General features: G+C 39.3%; 1 protein-coding gene across 1 annotated transcript in view; it reads left to right on the forward strand.

Annotated features, from left to right (window-relative positions):
- Positions 1-21208, forward strand: part of RNF150 (ring finger protein 150) — a 259010-nt gene that overhangs the window by 154573 nt on the left and 83229 nt on the right. The window contains exon 2 of the mRNA XM_030313019.1: positions 4074-4324. Coding sequence (XP_030168879.1) covers positions 4074-4324 — 251 coding nt within the window. The remainder of the gene's footprint in view (positions 1-4073; positions 4325-21208) is intronic.

Here is a 21208-nt window from a genome sequence, read left to right on the forward strand (position 1 = left end):
AATGGAGCACTGTAGCCTTTTCTTATTATTGCCTAAATTCCAAAAGGCCCTCCATAGAGGACACAGAGAATTGAAAAAGGATTTTTGAACACAGGAACCTAGGAGGGATGTTATCTCTCTCCAAGATGCACAGGGAGGAACAGGTCGGCCAGCCCTATAAAATACCTAGCACTCTGCTGGTGTTCTAGACATTCTCTTAATGCAGTGTTTTAATAACCTGGTTTTGAATTTACAAGTAGCGGACTTTCTGGTTATTAAATATCTTTTAGCTTTCTGAACTTTTGCTCTGATCCCTTACTATCTGCATATACCAAATGAGATAATGGCAATTGAGCACTCCCCTGGGAAGGGAAGCACTAAAAATACAGAGTGCTCTTGCTGTTTGTCTGGCCGCCAGGTCATATGTGTGCCTCTCACACATTGTCTCACAGGGCTGAGGAGCCTTTCCAGAATACACAATAATTATATAACAGCAGTCATTCAGTAGTGTACAGTGCCTTTGGGAGGGAAATAAATGGTCCCGCTGACATAATTTCACAAAAGAGCCGCACTCAGAATCATTAGGTGTTACAGTAAACACGGAAGCACCCAATAGCAGGGTCTCTTTGTAGATTTTACCCCCCACGAAATATGCTACTTGTTAATTTCTCGTCTCTGAGTCCTCCCATGTGTCCTACATTAGATACCTTAGGGCTACATGTAACTGCAAGATCACTCGGCTTTCAGCATGTTCTCACCTCTTCTTCTCTCCCTCCCTCACACACACCTTGGAAGCAATTACACTGCCGTATACCTGGGGAGAGTCTGCTGGCTCCTCCCTGACAGTGCAGCTGCACATTTCACAATGAAGCAAAGATCAGGGAGTTATCTGATTACTCACATTGGTACATATGTCTCATTTGAACGTATGAAACCCTGTAGTAGTTTTTGCCCTCGATTTTGTGCATTGATAAAACTGATGAGATAATTCATCCGGATCCACTTTATTGTACTGTTTTGGATACCCTAAGTACCTAATTCTTTTTTTTTTAATTTTTTTAACGTTTTTTATTATTTATTTTTGAGACAGAGAGAGACAGAGCATGAACAGGGGAGGGGCAGAGAGAGAGGGAGACAACAGAATCTGAAACAGGCTCCAGGCTCTGAGCTGTCAGCACAGAGCCTGACGCGGGGCTCGAACTCACGGACCGTGAGATCATGACCTGAGCCGAAGTCGGACGCTTAACCGACTGAGCCACCCAGGCGCCCCGTACCTAAATTCTTAATGACTGTTTCTGTTGGGATAAATGCATACCCTTTTTACCATGCACAATAACCCATAGCCTAAAGCACATAGAGAAACATCCAAGAATCCTTTTTTTTTTTTTTTTTTTTTTTTTTTTTTTTTTTTTTTTTTTTTTACCATCATTAGCCCTAGAAAGATGAATAAAGTTGAGGCTAAATAAATAGAACTGCCTCACTGCCCTTTTCACTGTTTCTCTTTCCAAGTGGTTATCCTCTGTCGTGACGATACACCAGTGATACAAACAACACAGGCAGTGTTAACTAGCACTTATGTTTAAATAAATGCTTTAAAATGGTTAATTATACTTTGCCCTACAGGAGAGAAAATGTTCTCTTAGGTCCTTAAAAATGGATGAAGATGTAATTTAAAACTCTGTGGATATCTAAAATTTGGTTGCCTGTTTTTAAATGCTTAGCTGGGGTTTGACTCTTCATTCTTAGGCTCTATGGTCTTTTAAGTATAAGTATATAATAGGAAAGTTGTATGGAGAATTAGCGAAGACAGAGTTAGGCCACCAGACAATAAGTATGTTAAAAACTACACAACTAAAGCAGCCTGCTGCGGGTTCAGCAAAGGATAGGTCAGCCTTACTAAAAAGTCCAAAAGTAGATCCGAACAGATCTGAGAATTTAAGGGAAAAATAAACTGCATCCTGTCTCTTCTCTGCCTGTCACATTATAAGAGCTGAGTAAATATTGTTACTAAATCACATTCAGGTTGTTTAAGATTTGAATGTAAAAAAAATCACGTTTTGAGAAGCCATTTTCAATGAGTATTTCTTTCATCTTGAGTGAGGAAGCACTTTCCAAGCAGAGAATTAAAAGTGAAGGCCATAAAGGAATATATTAATAAAATTTGACTGCTAAAAAATGTAAAGCCTATCATGCTGGGCATAGCATAATTGAATTGTTGGATCACTATGTTGTACGTCTGAAACTAATACAGTATTAGATATTAACTATACTTCAATAAAAATAGATAATTAAAAAGACTGAAATAGGAATAAAAATGTAGAATTTGTGCAAGTCTGAGCATACAAAGTCCCATAAATAACCCCAAGATCCCATCCTCAAAAATCGAATCCTAGAGTCCTGAATAGACATGCTTTAAAGATGGAAGTATGGAAGTAAATTAAGTGAAAAAATTATAATTCTACCACTACTTTAAATACCTGTAAAATAGCTACAGCATTGGAATGAGCCTCACCAGGTCAGATTAGTCCAGTATATGCAGAAGATCATATTTCTGTAGAGACAAAACCCATCAGCAGCCTTAATCCCTCCCAAAACCTCAGACCACAGGCAGCCATTAGCCAAAGTAAACATGAAAAGAGGAGCATCAGAATTGTCAGTAATACTCTGCAAAGCTGAAATTCAAGCCATTGGCTTCAGTAATTCTCAGAAATAACAACCAAATCTAAACATTGGGGCTTTATGATTTGTACCATTGGGCCAATACAAAGGTTTTAGGGATTTTTAAAAATATATAATTGATGTAGCACATACAAATACCTTTGTATATAGTTAGCTTTTAAAGTATTTATTCAGTGAAATGCCATCAAGGAATTTAGGATTGAAAACATGCATAGAGATCAAGGTCAAGTGAAAGCCCTAAGTAGCCTCTAAGAGCTTGTAACACTCTGAGCAAATGTAATCTGGTAGTTCCGGTAGCTGACTGACCTCTGCACGTGAACAAGGTCAGCTTTAAGCAGCTATAGCAGTGTTTAATTTTGCCCTGGATCTACAACATTCTAATTGCAAATTTGCACCTTTTAATTTGTAATAACCCCAGGAATGGGCTATGTCCATATAGAAGTGGGGCTCTTGAAGAACTTTATGAGCATGAATTGGGGTGATACCTGAGAACCTATCCTTGTGAAATTGAAATTAATAGTCTAGTTCAAGTATCAGCCACAGTGACATGTTGAGTTGGTCATTTGGAGCTGAAATCATATCCGTACTAGAGACTCCCTGTAGAGTCCCCAGAACTTCTCACCAGAGGTTGTGCCTCTCACAGTATAATAAAGAATAGGGACAGTGACCCAGGTAACTCAGCCCCCCAAAATTGCCACTTTTGCTTCAAACTGTCCAATAATGGATATTGTGGTAGAGGAGTATTTGACAGTTGAGGTAAAACAATTTTGAAATTATCTGTACGGCCTCCATCATCCCTTTGCTTGGTATGAGAAAATGCAAGCTGTTTACATTGAATTAGATAAAATAAGCAGAAAATGGTCCTGAGACCATGATTTTATGTTTACAAATCATTAGAACTTGAAAGAAACCCATTTGGAGTTACTTTGGGTACTCAGCATAGGAGAAAATTGCCTTAGAAATGATAGAGAATTGAGTATTCCTGGTGCCATGAGGGGGAAAGAGAATGTGCAGACAGGTAGCATAGAACTGGGCATTTTACCCCTTTGCTATGGAGTAGTAGGTCCTGTTCCCCTCCTCAGTGTCTGTGAGATGCAACAGAGAACCATAAACTGGGCTAGGTAGGAAGGGGTCCACTTTTATCAGACCAGGGTCAGAACCTTAGAGAGCTAGAGAGTAGCATGATCATGAGTTCAATTTAGGTTCTTTTCTCCTATATAAGACAGCAGCATCCCAAGGTAACTGAAGGAGGTTGAGAATTTGACTCTGTTTCCAGCTGTTAGATCTGGCATAGAATTATCAAAAGTAGGGTCATTATTTGGCTACATGTTACTTTGACTAGACATTTCACTATGATTTCCCCCCTCTCTTATCCCCTTATCCTTATTGTCCCTCTCTTGCCTCCATCACAACAGGTGTTGAAGACATCGTGGCAATAATGATTCCTGAACCAAAAGGGAAGGAGATAGTAAGCCTTCTGGAAAGGAACATCACTGTGACAATGTACATCACCATTGGAACCCGGAACTTGCAGAAATACGTGAGCCGCACTTCGGTTGTGTTTGTCTCCATCTCCTTCATTGTCCTGATGATCATATCCCTCGCGTGGCTGGTCTTTTATTATATCCAGAGGTTTCGATATGCAAATGCCAGGGACAGGAACCAGGTGAGTAGCAAAAAATTGTTTAATTAAAATTTACTATAAAAGTAATGCATATTATTACATAAACTTTGAAAATCACAGAAAATACCAAGACAAAAACAAAATCACCTATTATCCCCACCCTCAACATAAACACTGTTACCGTTTGCCATATAGTTTTCCAGATCGTTCCCAAATACACATGTTTTGATATTTACTAGTGTTGTCCTGTAATGTTGAGGTATTTTGTCCCACATTCCTATTGCTCATTTTTTTGATGATTATTTACTTAGGCACATAATAAAGGGAGAAGGGGATGAGCTGAGATTGTGCTAACAGTGGCAACATTGTGTGAGAAAAGCCAGGATTTCCTACTGGTGAATGGAAGAAAAAAAAAGAAGATAAAAAATAAAAGCTATTTTAAAAAGCAATTAGGGGCGCCTGGGTGGCTCAGTTGGTTAAGTGGCTGACTTCGGCTCAGGTCGTGATCTCATGGTCTGTGAGTTCGAGCCCTGCGTCAGGCTCTGTGCTGACAGCTGAGCCTGGAGCTTGTTTCAGATTCTGTGTCTCCCTCTCTCTGACCCTCCCCTGTTCATGCTCTGTCTCTCCCAGTCTCAAAAATAAATAAACGTTAAAAAAATTTTTTTAAAGCAATTAATTTTGGATCAGATAAGATATATATAGTGTAATGCAAAAGGTATAAAACAGTATGAAGTTAAAAGTGTTTGCCTTCCCATATCTGTCCCTCAGTTATCCAGCCATCTTCCTGGAATATCTTCTCTTCCAGGGACATTTCACGTGCTTACACACACACACACATTTTTAAACAAATGATAGCACACTTAACTCTAGATCCTTATTTCTTACTTCTTGAAAATTATTCATCTACACACTCGCTTCAAGCTGCCTTCTCATTTTTAATGACTGTATAACATTTCATTTTCTGCATATTTCACATCTATTAAACCAGCTCTGCTAAAAAAAATGTCTGTGTGACATTAAGCACATTTGTGAGTGTACCTCTAAGGTAAATTTTGGAAATGTAACAGCTAGGACAATGGTATATGTATATTAAACTATGATAGATACTGCCCAAAGTCTGCCAAAAAGGTTGAATGAATTTTTATATTAACCAATGATAAACTAATACTGTTTGTACTAATACAAACATTAGTATAGTACTCTTTATACTAATGTATACAATAATGCACTAATAATACTGTTTTCCCATATCCTTGGCAAAAGAATGTTAAGCCTTTTTGTTGTATGCAATTCGATTAGTTAAAAATGGTATCACATTTTTCTTATCACAAATAATGTTGGACATCTTTTCAAGCAACATAGAAAAAAGTGAAATTTTTTCTCTGGAGTACCTGCTTATGTTATCTGACCACTTTTCAGTTAAGTTGTCGGTCATTTTCTTACTGATCTGTGTAAGTCAAAGGAATTGATGAGAAGACTGTTAGTCATAAGACTTAACCAACATAAAACTGACAGTTTTTATCCTCCCAATTTGTCATTGTCTTTGATTTATCTGTGGCGCTCTTTGCCATGAAGGAATTTGTGGGTTTTACATAACTGCACTTACCTTTTTATGTAACTCCTGAGTTTTGTGTAATGGATCTTCTGCAGCCCAAGACTGTAGAAAAACATTCTCTCATTTCCATCCACTACTTTTTATTTCACTTTTATGATTAAGTCTTTAATCTACAGAGAACTTATCTCAGCATAAAGAAGTAGAGAGCCAACATTGTTTCATTCCAGATGGCCTACCTCATAGATTTTATGACTGGTATTTATTCAATAATTAATCTTCCTCCCCCTCACATTCAGTATCCCCATTCAGCATATATTAAATACTCCTATGTATTTGGTTCTATTTCTGTGCCCTCTAAACTGTACCATAATCTATCTATTCATACTCCATTACCGTACTATTTTGAGTAATTTAGCACTATAATATTGTCTCACAATCTTCCTTTATTTCTCTACCTTCACTTTTTATGTCTATTTTTATGTAAATTTAAATTCCCTTTTATCTTTTTTAAATTTACAGAATAATTTCTAACCTTATGTGTTGAATCTTCCTAAGTATTGTATATGTTTGCCCTTTATTCAGTGATTCTTTTTTGTCTCCTACTAGCATTTTTAAATATTATTATCTAATCTTGCACATTTTTCTTATGTTTATTCCTAGGTATTTAATAATTGTGTTGCTGTTATAAATGAAATATCATTTTTCATACACAAATCATTTTTAATGACTATAACATGCCTTATTATTACCTTAATAATAATGGTAATATTATATAGTATTATCTGCAGCATGTTCTAAGAGTTCTCTATATATTTTCACACATAATAGTCTTAATGACCCTTAATGAGGATTTTATCATTTTAATCAAGATGTTTAATTTTGACAAATGCCTTTTCAACAGTTATGGTCTGAGTTTTCTCTCTTGATGTGTTAGTAGGATTGTATTCCATTAATGGATTTCTCAATATCAAACCATCCTGAATCTTCAATATATACTATTGTAACATATGCTAGATTGTATTTGTATTTTATTTGTTTTTACCCTAATATTCATATGTGAAATTCATCCATAGTTTACATTTATATCATTTTCAGGTAATAGTTATATGGCCTTTTTTGAGAAATTTGCAAATTCTTCTCCTTTTTTGGTAGTCTAGAGCTGCAATATCCAACACAGTAACCACTAACCATGTGTGACCATTTAAATTTAAATTAATTGTAATACAATGAAATTTAAAATTATATTTCTCAGTTACACTAGCTACATTTCGAATGTCCTATATGTGCACTGCCATTTGGTAGACATTCCCATCATCTTGGAAAGTACCATGGGACAGCCCGACTCATGAGCCTTTTAAATAGCACTGGAATTAGCTGATTCTTTTTTTTAATATATTTTTAATGTTTATTTATTTATTTTGAGAGGGAGAGAGTGAGCATGAGCAGGGGAGGGACAGAGAAAGAGGGAGAGAGAATCCCAAGCAGCCTCCGTGCTGGCAGTGCAGAGCCTCATGTGAATCATGAGATCGTGACCTGAGCAGAAATCAAGAGTCTGACACTTAACCGACTGAGTCACCTAGGTGCCCCTGCAATTAGCTGATTCTTCAAGTTACAGTAGAAAATTTCTGCATGCCAGTAAAGTCTGGGTTATTGTTTAAAAGGACAACTCTTTGACTTCTATTTTATGGCAATTGGTTTGTTTAAATTTTTGACAGCTTCTGGAACAATTTCTAAAAACATTATTACTGCATGTTTTCTACTTCTCAATTTGATACATGTTCAATCTAATAAATTTTGGCATTCAAAAAAGTTACTAAAAGGGAAGACAAATCACCCATTACCCCATGGAATTGTTAACAGTTGATGACATTACCTTTCAGGTTTTGTAACCACCTAAATATATATTTGGTAAATTGTGATTATATATGTGTCTATGCATGACACACAAATATACATGTAAGCTTTGTATTCTATTTTTTAATTAACTGGTGAGCATTTCCCCTGTCATGAAATAATCTTTAAAACATGATTTTTAGTGGTTATATAGTAGTCCACTTCCACCACTTACCAAACATGGGCAAGTTACTTAATCTTTTCATGTTTTGGTTTTCTAAACTAAATGGGAATATATCTTCCTCTTATGGTTATGGGCTAATGTATATTTTTTAAAGCCTCTGAACATGAGGCTAATGACTTTTTAGGCTCTCAATAAATGGTATCCATTATTACTATCATATAGATTTCTTGATGACTACTTATAAATCCAACTCTACCACTTTTATTGAATATTCTGGAATTTAAGTGGACATGTGCTACCAGTCAGACACAGGCAATGAAAATAGACATAGAACTAATATATTCAGTTTCACTGGTTACTAAAGTTCACATATTAAGAAACTACACATATATAAATCAGTTGTTGCTAAATATCTAGCTAATTTGATAATGATGAATGAAAATGGTAACCCTATATTTTTGAGTCTATGGATAGTCCAAGCCATCATTAGGCAATTCAGTCAACCATGAAATTTTAAGCTTGAATCTATTAGTTGATCAATTATTTCAATCACTGGGGCGCCTGGGTGGCTCAGTCGGTTAAGCGTCCGACTTCAGCTCAGGTCACGATCTCGCGGTCCGTGAGTTCGAGCCCCGCATCGGGCTCTGGGCTGATGGCTCGGAGCCTGGAGCCTGCTTCCGATTCTGTGTCTCCCTCTCTCTCTGCCCCTCCCCCGTTCATGCTCTGTCTCTCTCTGTCTCGAAAATAAATAAAAAAATAATTTAAAAAAAATGAAAAAAAAAAATTATTTCTATCACTGATCTGCTTTGTGCAGATAAATGTAGTTTGCATGTCTCCAGGCATATGCATACTCTGTGATTTAGGTGAGAAGCTAATTGGAATTGGATGGTGTGTTAAGTGGTTCATAGGGTTTAAGCTTCTACTCTGCTCCAATTTGATTAACTTTCCTTAAATTGTAAACTATTCCCCTCAGGGTCACTCCATGAATTGGGATCATGTTAAAAGTTAGCACTGTTTCCTGATCAAAATAGGCACTATACTTTGGTCCTTTGATGGATGGAATAAGAACATATAATTTCCTTTAGAAAAAGATTTCTCCTTTGATGGACAGTGCCCCATTCTACTCAATAGAAAGCTTCAGCTATGCAAGCTATAGCTATAATAAGCCTCAGGTTAACTTAAGTCATTTATTTTTATTAAAGCAGTACTGGCCCTTCAGAAAGATTGACTCTCAGGTTAGTTGTAGGCTCACAGACGAAAATGGAATATCAAAGGTCTTAATGTTGCATTGTGAAGTATTCAACCATTCAGGCAAGAGAGACCAAACTTGAATTAGGCAGGTGAGCACATCAGGTTCCGCTTGGCTTTGTGCAGATCACAACTGAAGAGCAGTCTCCATCATCTTACATGATCACTGGCCGGCGTGTCTTACTGTACCTGGAGAAGATCACTTCAGTGCCATTTCCCATGGAGTAAGATTTGCTAGATATTCTCCAGATTAGTAGCCTCACACCAGGGTGTTTTAGATGGTGACATGGAGAATAAAGGTATAACTGAAAGTGAAGGGAGAGATTTGGCTGGTGTGCTGCATCTCCTAAAGCAATTACACCAAGATAAATCTAGTGCCATGTAATCGTTACAGACACCAGATTTGGAGTTAGATCTGGATTCAAATCTGTACCCTGGTGGGTGATTCTTAGTTGTGTGACTTTACACAGGTTAGGTACTTTGCCTTTGTATGCCTATACTTCCTCATGTGTAAAGTGAGACTGATCTCCTGTTCAGCTGCATCCAAGGGCTATTGAGTGAGAAAATACGTGTGACACATTAGACAGTTATTAACTAGATCACCTTTAATAGATAAGGTAGTTCTTAGAAAATAGTAATCCCCCCCATGTAAATAGCTCAATTCTTTTTTTGTTTTTTTTTTTAGAGAGACAGCACATGCATAGGAGTAGGGGGGAGGGGCAAAGGAAAAGAGGGGGGGTGGGGGGAGAATCTCAAGGAGGATCCATGCGCAGTGCAGAGCCCAATGTGGGGCTCAATCCCATGCCCCTGGGATCATAACTTGAGCCGAAATCAAGAATTGGACACTCAACCAACTAAGCCACGCAAGCACCCTAAATAAATAAATAAATATCTCCATTCTTATGTAATTCACAAAGAGTTAAATCTAGATGTGGGTTTTTAGCTCAACTGACACAGTTTGAAATGAAATGGGATCTTTTTTCCATCTTTTCTCCAGAGTTGTGGGAAAAGGAAAGCATAAAAATAGACTATAGAGAAAGAATCTGGCTTTCTTGGAGAGTGATTCCCCAGGTAGCAGTGGTTTTTAATTTATAGTAATAGGGTATGCACACAGTTAAAAAACAAACAAACAAACAAAAGGGTGTGTATTTAAAAGTAAATTTCTTCCCACCTCAACCTCCCTTCCTCCAGCTCTCTCCAGAGGCAGAAACTCTTAACACTTCCCTTTCTAGGCTTCTAGAAGTTTCTGTGCTATATGTAACAAAAGTTGTTTTCCACATTATAGACAAGGGCCTTGCCTTCACATAGCTTGCATTGTAATGCTGTCAACAAGCAATACACATGAAAACAGATAGAAACCCACTCAGAGGCTAGTGCAGTAGTCAGATGACAAGTGATGGATTTGGAGCAGAGTGAACAAGAATTCAGAAGGAATCTGATTAGGATCATATTTTTAAATCCTATGGATTAAATATAGAGTATAAAGAATATATCCTAGTTTATACCTGTTGTACCAGCCTAATTGTTAATAACTCCCCATTTTACTCTCAAAAGTGATAGTTTGGATAGTAAATTACATGTTTACCATATGTGTGAGAGAAAGAGAAGAATCAAGGATGCAATTAGGTCAGTTTTCACAGCATGAACCAAAATGGAAAAGACAGGAGAAGAGATCCTGAGGGGCTGGGAACTCAGAATTTGAATTTGCAGATGTTAAATTTGAGAAGCCTATTATATCTACTAGGTATCTTTTAAAAAATTTTTTTAATTTTTTTTTTTTTTTTTTTGAGAGAGAGAGAGAGAGAACACGTGCAGGGGAGAGGCAGAGAGAGGGAGACACAGAATCCAAAGCAGGCTCCAGGCTCTGAGCTGTCAGCACAGAGCCCAATGCAGGGCTCGAACCCACCAACCCTGAGATCATGACCTGAGCTGAAGTCGGAGGCTTAACCGACTGAGCCACCCAGGCATCCCTGTATCTACCAGGTATCTAACACAGACACCAGGTATTTCAATATGCAAGTCTGGAGGTCAGGAGAGAAGAAGAGCTGGAGGTAGAAATACAGGAGCCGTCAGTACATAGATGCCATTTAAATCGCCAGGACAGGATGAGCTCCCTTGGAGACTAAGCATCCAGGAGAAGAGATCTAAAGACAGCTTGATGTCTGCTTATGTGGCCTCACACCCCAGTCTCTTTCTCTCTATCATATTATTTTATGTATTGTTTTCTTTCCAGTTCATATCACTATTTGAATCCATTCCCTCCTTGCCTCACACCTCACTTTCCCTGTGCATGCAAGCCCCCAGGGGGAGGGCAACAAGAAGGTTGGTTTGCGGAGACCAGCCACAACCTCACACTCCATCCGCACCCACTGCCCTCTGCTCAGGGTCCACTGGGACCTTTTTACACTCATGATGCTTTTCTTTCGTACAGCCCTATCTTTTCTTCCAGGCCAGAGTCCTTTGGGGACCCTGGTCTATCAGCCAGCTTATGTATGCCTTAATACAGGGATTAATTGTTTCCACAGAGCTGAAGGAAGTGGCCAGACTCCCAATTCCCATTTCTGAACAAGCCCCATGATGTGGAGAGCCTGTTGGAGCATCCCATATAGGTTAGGAGGCAGGTTGTCGCAGAGCACACACAAGACCTTGAGGGGACTGCTTTTCATGTCACATTGTAGCCCACTGGAGCCTCATCTCTGATGAATCCTAGAATACTCGGTTGTCATAATCAGACATAAACCCGGACATAAATGTGACTCCCCGGGCAGCTTAGGCAAGGGTCTAAAATACTGTCAGAGCTGGAATGTCTGTTAGGAGCTGGGACCACTTAAGAGTAAATAGAGTTTGTTCTGTTCTAAGTGCTTTCTATATATTGACATACTTCTTCTTAACTCTATGATGAAGGTACTGTAAGTATAACCCCATTCTTCAGGTGAGGAAACAGAGAAGGTAAGCTGTTGCCCGAGGACACACAGCTTGGCAGTTTTTAAAGCTAGGATCTTTAACATCTTTGAAATGCTCCATCCTGAGAACATCTTATGCACCTCCTGGCAGTCCAAGCCCAGCAGGTTGGTCTCCTCCTGGAGATGCCATTCTTTTCCAGTTGTCATTTACAGAATAAGCACCACAAAAGTGCTCACTGTTGATTATCATTGTAGACACAGTTTCAGTCAAGACTTCTGCAAAAAAGACGTGCCCCGTCTTGTGCAGGACCCAAAAATGAGAATGGTAGGAGGGCTGCTGTCCTTTCTAGATTTTTTTCCAGGGAATGTGAGTAATCCCTAAGAACCACTGATAATTCACGTTTTTCCAGGTTCATTCCTGTCTCTCTGGCAGTTTAACAGTGCACCTGCCACACATAAATTTTACACATCCATTTAAATCTTCCATGTGTGAAAGGAACTCACTGACATTAAGAACATTTGCAACATGTATGGCAAATTCAAAAAGTGAATTTCTTTGATATAGAATATGTTCCTATAATGAGCAAAAATGCCACAAAAGATGTTAAGATGATACTTGATCTAAGGAAGGCAGGTGGTGCCTGGAGGAGATCATTGTAAGCAAATTAAACAATCAGATGTCATTTTTTTGCTTGCAAGTTTAGGAAAAAGCAAACCTGCTAAAACCCAATCCTGGGGAGGCAAGGGTGTAAAGGGCTCCATACTTACGATGATAGCAGGTTTCAGAAATTGGTATCATTCTTCTTGAGAGTAGTTTAGCAGTCTTGATTCAATTTGCTTTTTATTATTCTTAAATCTAATTTTTGAATAAGTAGTGTATTCTCATGGTTCCAAATGCAAGGATAATAAAAAAGATTTGCATTAAAAATTCTCTTTCCCACCCTTCTCCTCCTCTAGAAACCCAAGTATCTCCCCAGAAGCACACATGGTAGTGATTTCTGGTGCAAACACGTTTCTGGTGCGATATTTTTATGAACACACACACATATGTGCATGTTCTTTTCATCCTTTCTTACATAAAGTGTAGCACATTATCATTTGAAATGTTGATTTCTTTGCATCTTAGAGATTTTCCCATACCCTTTCATCAAGAGATTCCTTTCTTTTTCTTCCATTACACAGTGTAACGGGTTGTATCATGTCCCCTTGAAAATCCATACGTTGAAGTCATAACCCTGAGTACCTTGGAATGTGACCTTATTTGGAAGTAGGGTCATTGTAGGCACCATTACTTGAGATAAGGTCATTTAGAAATAAGTTGGGATCCTAACCCAATGACTGGCTTCCTTATAAAGGAGGAAAATTTGGACACAGACACGCATACAGGGAGAACTCTGTTTGGAGATGAAGGCAGAGTTGGGATGGTACATATACAAGCCAAGGAATGCCACAGATTGCCAGCAAACCACTAGAAGCTAAGCACGAAGCATGGAACAGATTCTCCCTCACAAGGAATCAATCCTGTGGACCCCTTGATCTTGGACTTCTAGCCTCCAAAACTTTGAGACCGTAAATTTCTGTTGTTTTAAGCCAAAAAAAAAAGAAGTTTGAATTTAATTGTGATTTGGGAGCAAAATAACAGGGTGGTAGGCAGGGCAGGATCATGAGGCAAGAGGACCATCCAGTGTAGTAAGTGCACAGGAGCATTTGAAGTCAGGAACCCACCTGAATCATAAAGGTAGGGACAGTGGTTATGCCCGAAGGCACCAGGATGGCGTGGGAAGCTGCTTATCAGAGATAGAAAGGCCCTATAATGATTAGGAAAAACATTTTACTGGCCATTTGACACATGTCTGGGTGACTTTTAAATACTGTGACGTATCTCTCTTTCTCTCCTCACGTCTTCGTGATGCCCCTGGATGAGTATGTTAAGAAAATAGCCCATTGATCCGCAGGGTGGACTTCTACCTGCATAGCCTGGACACCTCTCCCCCTGAGAACCCCTGTTCCCAGAAAGCTGTGGGTGGGAAAGCACAGTGGTAAGAACTGGGAGGAAGAGATACCTGGCCATCATTCTACTCATGCGGTTGAGAATGTTGACCATCTGCCCCCAGAACCATAGTATTTAAAACTTAAAGGACGTTAGATATAATGAGTTTGAGACAGAGAAATGCGAAGTGAGGTTTTTGGTTTTTTTTTCATGGAGACACAACCAGGCTGGTGATTTCAAGTCAGAGTAGTTTCCATGAGACCAAGCTGCCTCCACAGACAGTATTGAGATACTGAGGAGACCTGACCCATGGGGAGGGTGCCAGCCCCATTTCTGCCATAGCAGTGAACGCAAGGACTCCTCACCTTTCTACTATTTGAACTTTGGCCCTTTGTGGCATGAGAAGTAAGGACTCATTAAGTCCTTTTAAAAAAAAATTTTTTTTTAATCTTAGTAAATGCATGTACAAGCAGGGGAGGGAGAGAGGGAGAGAGAGAAGGAGAGAGGGAGAGACAGAAAGAATGAGAATCTTAAACAGGATCCATGCTCAGCACAGAACCCAACGCAGGGCTTGATCCTGTGACCCTGGGATCATGACCTGAGCCGAAATCAAGAGTCAGATGCTCAACTAAGCCAACCAGGCATTCTGATTAAGTCCTTTCTACTATGTAGTTTAAGATTCCCTACCCCTGGGGGCTTCACAGAGTGTGCTAAGGATTCATCTTCATTCTACCCATCTAATGACATCCCAACTAGTAACTTCTTTTTGAACTTTGACGTCAAGGGCTGGATGGGTGACAGACTTCTGATCGTGAACACCATTGTGCACTACGCGCGGTCTCTCCTCCACACCTGTGTCCCTCATTTCCCAAATGTGCCACTTCTGCTGCCTTTTACTAATTCTTACCTGCTTTTAGAAACCCTACAGGATGGCAAAGCAAAACCAGCAAGCAGCATTCTTGCCCTGGCTGTGGCAGGTGAGCCTGTCTTTTGGTGATGCTCTCGGCATCAGTGTCCCACTCTCTAATAGGACATCCCATCTCAGATACAAGTAATGGGTTTGTGTCCTGAAAACCACAGGACTCCCAGTAGATGGAGGTTATTTCAAATACAGGCAGATAAGATAAACTAAGGTTCTTTTTTGTTATTCACAAACAGTATTGCCTTTGAGGCCAATCCAAGGGAACCAGACCTGTTTTGTTTCATGTGAGGCCCGGTAATCACATTCAAACAAGTTTTCTTGAAAGAGTTACCTCTCTCGGTGAATACCTTTTCCTATTATTTGCATATACAATGGCCCATCTCCCTTTGATTTCATTTGTACATGCCAGTGTTCAAGTTAGGTTAGAACAAGGCAAGAAAATAGAATATAAAACAAATTTGAATTTTACAGGGAAAGAAAAAGGAAAGGAGATATTCTGAGTGTCAGTCAGCAGAGGAAGGTCCACAGGTAGAGATCTTCTGTCTCCTAAAGAAAAAGGACCAAAATGGTCCCTGATGTTGCTCTGGACAAAGTGCAGAGCCCTAGGGGGGCCAGAAATGCAATGAGTGCATTGTATCCATGAAGTATTTAGTGCAGTATATAGCCTTGAATTTGCTTTTTTTAAAAGATAATTCGGATCTGAAAGGATCTTTGATTCCCAGTTCTGTTCTTCCTGGATGAAAATCCTGAGCTGGCAAAGCTGAAAATAACATTACTAACTTACCTGCTTTTACTAATAAGGGAAACTAAGGTCTGAAATGTGTAAGTGACCTGACCAAAGTCACAGTTACTTAGTGACAGAAGTAGGACTGAAAATCAGATCTTCTAACTTTCAAGCCATTGCCTTCTCCTCTGCAACACCTTCCACAAAAAATAACCCTGATGTTTTTACCCCATGTTGTATGTACACAAACAGCCTTAAGTCACTGCTCCATGAGGTCACCATGGCCATTAGAATAGTCTAATTCTTTATCCAGTTTTCTAGATTTATGGATGGTGCTCTACATCATAGAAATTGGACTGGCTGTGCAAAGATTTCTGTCCTGTCAACCAGGCCTGGAAGGATCATTAATAAGTATTAGAGTAAGGGAGGAAGTGTCTGAGTCACCTGTGGCCACGTGAGGTTCCAGACAGTTGGGACCAACTCCGTTTATGCTCACAATGTCTTTCCTTCACCTAAAACATAAGAATAGTTAGTTATTTTTTCCACTTGGTGGTAGTGATAATGATAATAATCATGATTATAAAATATAGCAGTCAGATACAAGGGGCAAATATATAGAATTAACCAGTCAGATAGAAGAACGTAAACTTGATCTTGATGCTCTGTTTTGGAATCCTTATTCCTCGGTGTTCTTGTTTTTGTTTTTGGTTTTGGTTTTTTTCATCACTGCATTTCTATGTATAACACAGAGGGGAACATGAAGAAAGCATCTTGTTTTTCTCAGTTTCTTAAGTATTTAGGAGATAACTATACGTATTGGGTTGAATTGGAGTCTGTCACTTACCATCTTTGTTGGCATCTATGTAGGACTTTCTTCTGTTAATTAACAGTTCTCTATTTATTTTCCATAAAGCTGTTTATCTTCACTGCCAGGAACCAGTAATCTTGGTAAATATTTTTTTTTTATATCTGTTTCAATCACATTGGTGGATATATCTAGTTACGAAGATGGTCCCACTCCTGACAATCTTTAGTGAATAGTATGATTTGGGTCTAGTTGGGCTAGAGAAAATTCATAGGAGCACCTTGGAGAAGAGGGAGGAAACCCTACCTGAAACAGAAGACCGTGCAAATGTAAGGTGGCCCCTTGGTCTTCCATTAGCATTGTGTCACTCTGCATTTCTGAGAACCACAAAGGAAAGAATCTGTTTTGTGATAGACTTCTGGTTCGAACCCTTAGAATCTCTATTCAGGCTACATACAAGACTCAGTTTGAGCAGGGCCTATAGTTTTCCCTCTCACTTGTACCTGGTGCGTTAAAAAAAACCCAAAGACAGAGGAGCCAGTTACAAAAGCAACTGATTTGTTTGGGCCATATTATTAAGAATGTTGGTGTTTTACTCATTATCTTGTTAGTTTTGTCTTTTAGAAATCCAATAATACTAGTTTGAAAGTTGTTGAAAGTGGGACAGATTTTTCTTGAATTCAGAAGTCACTATTCATGTGTGTGTGATTTTCAGGTCACTTAAAAAGAAACACAGACATGCAAATACTATCAAAATTTGACTACATGCAAGTGGTCATAGCATTTTTAAAACTTTATGGTGCTTTTCCTTTATTTTGCTAATCTGTTTTATAAATCTAGCACTACATGGTTGCATGATTGTCATACATATCTCAGAAGTTGATTTTTCTGTATTCTCCAGGAATCAGGAACATCTCTTCCTCCACTGGTAGGGCTTTCATATCTTCTGTCAGCCTCTGCCCAAATGCTGTCCTTTTCCTCCTCCAAAGAGGTATATGTTTATTCTTTCTCAATAACATATGGAATGAGGTTTGACTCAAGGAACTCCATGGGCAAGAGAAAAGAAAAAGAATGCCATTGTACCATTTCTCAGAATAATTACAGAAAACATGTTTTCCTGCCTTTTGTGAGGTATTTGATATCTTGGGGCTTCCAGGGAGGAAGGACTCATAGACCTGATGTTTAAGAGGCCTTGATTATTTTCTTTTTTTAACTCTAATTTATCCATCTGTTAATTCTTCTACTTTGGGACTCCCATCTCCCAAATGACTTTATCCTCCACTGAACTCCTTTAACCTCATCAGCTCTCAGCCATCAGAATGCCAGAAATGGAATTCGTCTAATTCCTTCACCATTACCTCTGCTGTTAACCATAATCTCTGATTCCTTAATGTCCACATACCTTACATTTCCTGAATAGACACTTTTTTAAAAATAAAGGCAGCTTGCATTTTCCTTTTAAAAGGGCATGGAAATGGCTTTTTCTGGAAGAGAAAAAGGGGATGTTTTTTAAAGACACCTCATCTTTATTCAGATACAGCCAAAAATAAAATTAGGTGCAGGCCAAAATTTAAAGTAGTCTTTGAACTTACCTTGTGTGCTCACCTTTAAGAAGGGCATATTTCATTTGCTAAAGAATTGTTTTAGAGGACTGGAGGGGAAGATGGCAGCAGAGTAGGAGGACCCTACGCTTGCCTCATCCCACAAATACAACTAGATAGATAGCTTCTCTAATTGTCCTGAATACCCCAGAAATCAATCTGAAGACTGGCAGAACAAAGTTCACAACTAAAGGTAGAGAAGAGGCCACATTGAAGAAGGTAGGAAGTGTGGAGACGTGGTTTGGCAGACAAACAGATTTTGGCCACCATGGTGGGGAACGAGCCGTGGTCAAGGAGAAGGTGAAGGACAGACCAACATATGGGAACACATGGGAAAAAAATCCCCATAGCAATTGGCCTGGAAAACAAAGCCCGGATTTCATGAGTTCTTGCAACCAGTGAGGCTTAAAGCCTGGAGTTTTAAAGGTCAGCATGCTTGGCTCAGGGAGAGCTTGGAGGACATTGGGGCTGCTGTTGGAGAAAAGGCAGAGCAAACAGCCTAAGGACATACAGCATGCAAACTGATCAGAGGAGGGCCTGGGGCACAGAGCAGAGAGATTAGCTCATCTTGGAGCATGTCACAGAGAGGCAACATTCAAGGAGAGACCCCCTCCAGGAACAAAGGAACACTGGTGGGCAACATTTCCCTCCCTTGTCCCCCAGCATAAATAATGGCCACCTGCAGAAAGCAATGCAGCATAGACCCTGGCTGCCTAATTTGCTTACACCAAGCCCCACCCCCACTGTGTACCCGCGGAACTGCTCTTCTCAGTTACAATTGTCTCAGTCCTAGTTCGGCAGGCCCCCTTCCCCCAGAAGACTGGCCCAAACCCTGGTCCACACCATGTCTTCTAAACTGGGAGTTTTGCAAGGCCTTCATTTTTGTGGCGGTAATGACAGGTCTCCTTTCACAAGCAAGCCAGAGCACACATCATTAAAATGTGCCCCATTCAGGCCAGATACCAAACACTGCCCACAACAGGGAAAGAGAGCCTCTGCAGACAACTGGACTGGAGGATAAAGTGGCTAGGACACAGCAGCCAAGTGCACACAGCACACATAGGAGACACTCCTGTAAGTGCCAGGCCCTACAGAATAGGACACAACACTTCAGGGCACCACAGAACTTCTTCTTCATAAAGCCATTACCCTCAAGAATAGGAGACATAGCTGACTTTCCTAACATAAGTGATATGCACAATGGAGAATTTAAAGCAATAATCATAAGGACACTGGGACTTGAGAAAAAAGTGGAGGACAACAGTGAGATCATTAATACAGAGATAAGTAATAACCTAGCAGAGATAAAGGGCTCAATAAACAAAATGAGAAACATGCTTGATGGAATGAACAGCAGGCTGGGAGAAGCAGAGGAATGAGTTAATGGCCTAGAAGACAGAGTTACGGAAAGTAATGAAGCTGAACAAAAGAAAAAAGAATCAGGCAAAATGAAAATAGACTTAGAGAACTCAGTGACTCCATCAAACATAATAACATTCATATTATAGGGGTACCAGAAAAAGAAGAGAGAGAAAAGGAGGCAGAGAATTTATTTGAGGAAATAATATCTGAAAACTTCCCTAACCCAGGAAGGAAACAGATATCCAAGTCCAAGAAGCACAGAGAGATGCCAACAAAATCAACAAAGGCAGATCCACACTGAGGCATATTGTAATTAAAATGGCAAAATATAGTGGTAAAGAAAAAATAGTAAAATAAGCAAGACAAAAGAAGACAGTTACATACAAAGGAAAACCTATAAGGCTATCAGGGTATTTTCCAGCAGAAACTTTCCAAGCCAGAAAGGAATGGGTGGCATGATATATTCAAAGTACTGAATGGGAAAAACTTGCAGCTAGGAATATTCTACCCAGCAAGGCTGTCATTCAGAGTAGAAGGAAAGACAAACAATTTCCCAAACAAAAACTAGAGGAGATTGTGACCACTAAACCAGCCCTGAAGGAAATGTTAAAAGGGACTCATTGAGTGGAAAGGAAAGACTCATACAGACCATACAGAATTCAAAATGGATTAAAAACCTAAATGTGAGATCTGAAATCATAAAAATCTTAGAATAGAGCATAGGTAGTAACATCAGCCTTGCCAAATTTTTTCTAGATAGGTCCCCTGAGGCAAGGGAAACAAAAACCAAAACCTATTGGAACTACGTTAAAGTAAAGCTTTTGCACATTGAAGGAAATAATCAATGAAACTAAAAAGCAACCTACAGAATGGGAGATGTTTGCAAATGATATATTGATAAAGGGTTAGTATCCAAAATACATAAAGAACTTATAAAACTCAACACCTATAAGACAAATAATCCAATTTAAAAATGGGCAGAAGAGGGGTGCCTGGATGGCTCAGTGGATTAAGCATCCTGCTCTTGATTTCAGCTTGGGTCATGATCTCGCAGTCCATGAGCTCAAGCCTTGCATTGCGCTCTATGCTGACAGTACAGAGCCTGCTTGGGATTCTCTCTCCCTGTCTCTCTTTGCTCCTCTCCCACACACATGCATGCTGTCTCTCAAAATAAATAAAAAACATTTTTTAAAAACTGGGCAGAAGACACAAACAGACATTTCTTCACAGAAGACATGCAGATGGCCAACAGACACATGAAGAGATGCTCATCATCACTGATCATCCAGGAAGTGCAAATCAAAACTATAATGAGATAATTACCTCACATCTGTCAGAATGACAAGAAACAACAGATGTTGGTGAGGATGTGGAGAAAAAAGAACCCCTGTGCACTGTTGGTGGGAATGCAAACTTGGTGCAGGCACTGTGGAAAACAGTCTGGAGGTTCCTCAAAAAGTTAGCAATAGAACTCTCCTACAATCTAGTAATCCCACTACTAGACATTTATCCAAATAATACAAAAGCACTAGTTCAAAGGGATACATGCATCACTATGTTTATAGCAGCATTATTTACAATAGCCAAGATATGGAAGCAGCACAAGTGTCCATCGAGGATAAAGAAGATGTGGTGTATATACACAATGGAATATTATTCAGCCATATAAAAGGAAATCTTGCAATTTGCAATGACATGATGGAGCTGGAGAGTATTATACTAAGTGAAATAAATCAGTCAAAGAAAGACAAATACCATATGATTTCACTCATATGTGGAGTTTAAGAAACAAATGAGCA

Source organism: Lynx canadensis, chromosome B1, assembly GCF_007474595.2.
Source record: "Lynx canadensis isolate LIC74 chromosome B1, mLynCan4.pri.v2, whole genome shotgun sequence".
In the NCBI taxonomy this organism is placed as follows: Eukaryota; Metazoa; Chordata; class Mammalia; order Carnivora; family Felidae; genus Lynx; species Lynx canadensis.